Source organism: Cyprinus carpio, chromosome B3 (genome assembly GCF_018340385.1).
Source record: "Cyprinus carpio isolate SPL01 chromosome B3, ASM1834038v1, whole genome shotgun sequence".
Lineage (NCBI taxonomy): Eukaryota > Metazoa > Chordata > Actinopteri > Cypriniformes > Cyprinidae > Cyprinus > Cyprinus carpio.
The window spans coordinates 938823-944050 of NC_056599.1; the positions used below are offsets into that span (position 1 = coordinate 938823).

Consider the following 5228-nt stretch of genomic DNA (forward strand, 5'->3'; position numbering starts at 1 on the left):
TGAGAACGGCTCTTCACCCACGGAAGAGAGGGGTATGTTTCACCAGAGCTCATTAGCACTTAAAGCAACATGGACTAGAACCGCGTGCTGAAAACAGAGCTGATTTTGACACGGTAAAAGGGCGTTTTTTTTTTTTACAATACTATTGAGAAATTTTAACCAAAGTATGTTATAAACTTTTCATTAAGATCCTTAATAATCATATCAACTTGTGGAAAATGGGCATTCGATGACCCCTTTAAAAACACTCTAGATGTAAACATTCGTTTAAATGTTTTTCTAAATGGCAGTAGGGTGAAGAGTGGGTGTGAGGGGTGTGGGTTCAACCACAATGCTCGTGGCTTTGCAGATGCAGCTTATTGCATAAATGTCAATGAAGAACCCAATGATATTCTCAGCTGTCCTCACTATTCGCAAAGGGTTTTGCATTCTGAGGATGTGCAATTCATAAACCAGGCAGTGAGGCAGCTACTTAGGATGCTCTTGATAGCCCCTCTGTAGAAAGTGGTGAGGATGGGGGGTGGGAGCTGGGCTTTCTTTGTAATGAAGCTGGTGTTGAGGGACCAGGTAATGTTCTCTGCCAGGTGAACACCAAAGAATTTGGTGTTCTTTATGTTCAGCAGGTAGTGACTTCACTAACACTAACTCACGCAGAAAACTTACTGCAAGTCAGTGACCAAAAGCCCATTACTAGCTTGTGCATGGAAAGTGACAAAGGACTGAACACCCTTCCCACTTTTTTAATACCATAGGGGAAAAAAGAAAAAAGAAAAGAAAAGAAAAGAAAAGAAAAGAAAAGAAAAGAAAAGAAAGGTGTCACATAACATCCCCTTTATCTCCTGATGGCAGAACCCAGACAGTAGAACACATTTTTTTAATTCATTTTTATTTTCAAACACGTTCTATTGCTCACATTTTAGTTAGGTAATTTGAATAAATATATATATATATATATAATTTGCCTCAAATTTTATTATATAAAAATGTGCAAATATATTAATAATTTTATTTTAAAGAACATCTGCAAGGTTTGTTTGTTTGTTTGTTTGTTTGTCTTTTTACTTAAAGAGATAATTCATGGAAAATTTGCCATGCTAAGTGGATGATTTCTGCCAAGATTTCACCTGGTAAAATACTATTAAAGTGAATGTCATGATTCGCACTATGACGACTAAATGGCGGCAGAGGATCATTTATTGTCTCCTTTACGATTTTCACTCTGTAATGTATTTCTTTTCACGTTTTGCTAATGGATTTATATTTAGACTATATAGTCTTTATATTTAGACTATATAATTACTATAAAATCACTATTATAACATTTAAAAATCTTTTTTTTTTTTTTCAAAGTTCAGCATTGTTTTGTATTGAAGTATGAAGTAGCAAGAGTTATCAACTCACTAAATCTACTTGAATCACACAGATGGCCTATTTTGAATTTACAACGTCAATTTTCAGTGAAAAGTGGCTAGTTTGTATCCTTGTTCACAATCTTAGTTTCTCTCAAATGTAAATCAAATGCCCATTCACAAACATGTGTCCCAAGAAGGTGGCAACAACCAATCTGGGGTGGCACAGAAATCTTCATTATAGACAAATCCATTTCTATAATGAAATAAAGTACTGAACTGTTTTAGTGCCTAAAACACAACTGAATACAATTAATTTGTATTTATTTACTTACATCAAGTAATACTGAGTGAATGACAACTTTTTTTTTTTTTTTTTATTACTTAGGGCTCACTTTAGCCTTAAAAGGACTCACTTTGGCTTTTTTTGTATTACCTAAGGCTCACTTTAGCTTTATTGCTCAATAAGCTTGGTTCTGGGTCTTAATACCCCCAAAATCTTGTTCTCCATCATTGCATGGGCCCACTCATGGATGAGACATGCAGATAACTAGTCAACTTTCACAGAATTTTATATAATCGGTGAACTCTGAAAAAGTTATTAGTCAATGTATAACATTCTATTAGTTGTCAAAATAATTCATTGCAGCACTTTTTTCATACCTAAATCAAGCACTGTACAATGGAAAATAATGCAAGAATGTAAAATGAGTTTTTTAATCCATTTATATTGGCCTATGGTATCATTTTCTTTTTATTTTCGTACTTTACAAATTAATGAAAAAAGTGCATATTTTCTATTACATTTAACTACACTGTGCTCACATTTCGCATACTTGTGCATTCAATTATAAATAAAAATTACATTACCTATCATCTTGCGCCCCTTGATCTCGAATTGCAGAATATTTCAGTAGGCTGCAAGCATTCGAGAGACGTTCTTAAATGTAATGCACATACATGCACAGTTTTGCATTTTGGTAATTTCGTGACTTAACTGACAATGTATGCTCGCAGTTTCTAGTGCTGTTTATTTATGAATGTGTTTATTGAACAATATGACAATATCTCATCAGACTTGATTCCCTGTTGTTCTACTGAAGCTCGTTTGACTCGCGCCTGGTGCAGAGAGCAAGCTGAAGTGAGTGTCTGAAAAGTCTCCCTTTTGTTGTGGTTGCAAAGAAATACAGCCATTACGCATCTTAATAAGTTCGTAATAAATACATTTTTATTACACATTAAAATGCCAAAACATTTTAAATAAAAATGTTCCAAGAAACCCTTATTCCTCATCTGGGATCGTGTAAAGCCCTTTGAAGCTGCATTGAAACTGAAATTTGGACCTTCAACCTGTTGACTCCCAATGAAGTCCATTATATGGAGAAAAATCCTTGAACGTTTTCCTCAAAAACATTAATTTCTTTTTGAATAAGTAAAGAAAGACACAAACATCTTGGATTAAATGGGGGTGAGTACATTATCAGGAAATATTCATTCTCAGAGTTAACTTGTCCTTTAAGTTGAATAAATGTAATTCAATGTAATTGTGCCGTAAAAAAAGTCATATGACTATAAACAAAAACCGTAAAATAAATTATCTTAATTTAAACAAGGAGAAATCCATAAAATAACATTGTTTTTCACTAAAACTTTTAATGAAAATATCTGTAAAATTATTGTTTTTGCACTTTATTTGAATTAAGATATTTTACTCTATTTTTAAGGTTTTTGTTTGGCAGCCGTAGTTGCCAGTCATATAATTTTTTTTTTTTTTTTTACAGTGTACTCTGGCCTGTTATTTGTAGAGAGTTTTTTTTTTGTAATACTGTATTCATCACTATTTCCTCTCAGTGCTGTGAGTCCTTCCTCCCTGCAAAATAATTCAACACAAAAGTATGTACTGAGCTCTCATGATTGCAGATAATTACAGATCAATGTGAATCATCTCAAAAACTCACCAGCTCTTCTGTCACAGATGATCTGAAGAAGAATCACAGTAGGAGCAGCAAACACTGCAAACTCTACAATAATCACAATCACTGCAGGAAAGATGAGAGACACAACCAAGAGAGAAAAAAGGAAGAGAAAAAAAAATCTGTGAAAGTGGGAATGCAAACAAAGATATGAAACAATGAACGATGTAAAAACATGTGGTACCTCTGAATACTGATGCAGCAGTCCTATTGACTTCAGTTTCTGCTGGATCTGTGATCATGTTTGTTAATTCAGTTCAAACAAAATGAACATAAAAACCAAACATCAACATCACAGCATACTTGAGCTTCACATCACAGAAATTATGAATGAACTTCCACTGCTTTGTGAGTTTATCATCTATTATTATTTAGGATTTAGGACCCTTTTAAGCTCAGAAATGCACTGGTTAATATATGACTACATGTATTAATTTATGCCTCATTTATATGCAACCCTTCAGTTTGTCCTGAATGAATGACATTATTAATCCTCAAGTCATGTCTCTGTATCAGATAGTCCTCTGAAAGTAAGTTATGAAAGTTTGTTTCTCACCTGAATACCTGACAGTGTATGTGGCTGAGGTTTTGACTTGATCTCTGTGAGTAACTTCACATCTCCACTCTCTGTTGTGATCTTCATTCAGGAGTGTTGTAGTCAGAGAGCTGATACAGTGATCTGGAGCTGATATCTGATATCTGGAGTCTGATCTCGTCAGTTTAACACCAGCCTGATTCACCCAGAACAGATCAATTCCCGTAGAACGGATCCAATCATCACAAGAGACTCCAGCATATGAATACAACTGACAGAAGAGAGTCACAGAGCGGCCTGCACTGAACTCAGTCTGTGAGGATGATGAAGATGACGAAGAGACTGAAACACAAAATAACACACACATCACACTCTTCAATCATCATGAGAGTTTACATGAAGAATTTGCCCTTTTTAAATTAACCAAATAACCTTAAATTTACCATGAAGAACATGCAGATAAACACGAGCATCAGTTCCTTGTTGTTGATCATTCACATATTGTTGGCAGATGTAAAATCCATAATCTTCTTTTGTGATGTTCTTGATGTTCAGAGAGCAGTCAGACCCCAGACTCAGTCTCTCATAACTCTCTGTGTTTTTCTTCTTTATCCCTAAACGAATCAGTTCAACTGTCTCTGAATGACTGAATCTGTTATAGATCCATGTAGTTGATGTACAGTCATGAAGAGCATTATTACAGGACAGACGAACATTTTCACCAGAACTGATGAACACATGAGCATCATCCACTCCACTGAGACCTGAAACACAAGAACATCTGAGTGATCATTATGTTATATATTAATAAATGCAAACATAAACATACCAGCATTAAAAGATACAGGTCATAGTCTTTATTTCCTCACTTAATTCAAACAACACTCTCTGCAGAAGAAACTATTTATCTTTATCAGAGAGCTGTTCGAATCACAAACACACTCTTAACATGAAGATAATTCAGCAGATGTTTGAGTGTGAAACTGTCTAGCTTTAGTGGATCAGGAATAATCCAGTATGTTCTGTTTTAACACAATAATAAACTGATCTGAGAAAGAGTTCATTTGAACATGATCAATTCACTAACTGTCTTGAAGAGAAAACAGATGTGTTTACCTGTGAGAAGTGAAGAGAGAAAGATCAGTCCCAGCAGACACAAGTGACACTTATCAGCCATCTTCTCTTTCTGTCAGTCTTCCTCTTCATTATACACTCTCAACTCTTTCTTTAAATACTCTCAGCTCCTCCTGTGTTTTTAACTTCCTCTGATCTACAGAAATGTATTAGAGTTGTTATATAGTGACTCAATGCCAGTCATAATGGAGAAGTGTCGCTTCCCATTTCTCTAGAAAATATCCATTCACTAGAATT

At 34.7% G+C, this 5228-nt stretch overlaps 1 protein-coding gene across 1 annotated transcript; it reads right to left on the reverse strand.

Annotated features, from left to right (window-relative positions):
• Positions 1 to 3076: 3076 nt before the first annotated feature.
• Positions 3077 to 5228, reverse strand: LOC109106044. The gene is made up of 6 exons (XM_019119349.2): positions 4974 to 5228; positions 4301 to 4621; positions 3879 to 4199; positions 3507 to 3554; positions 3308 to 3388; positions 3077 to 3219 (listed from the first exon to the last, which is right to left on the reverse strand). Exons 1-6 carry the CDS (start codon positions 5032 to 5034, stop codon positions 3197 to 3199), a joined length of 855 nt encoding a protein of 284 aa, XP_018974894.1. The 5' UTR covers positions 5035 to 5228; the 3' UTR covers positions 3077 to 3196.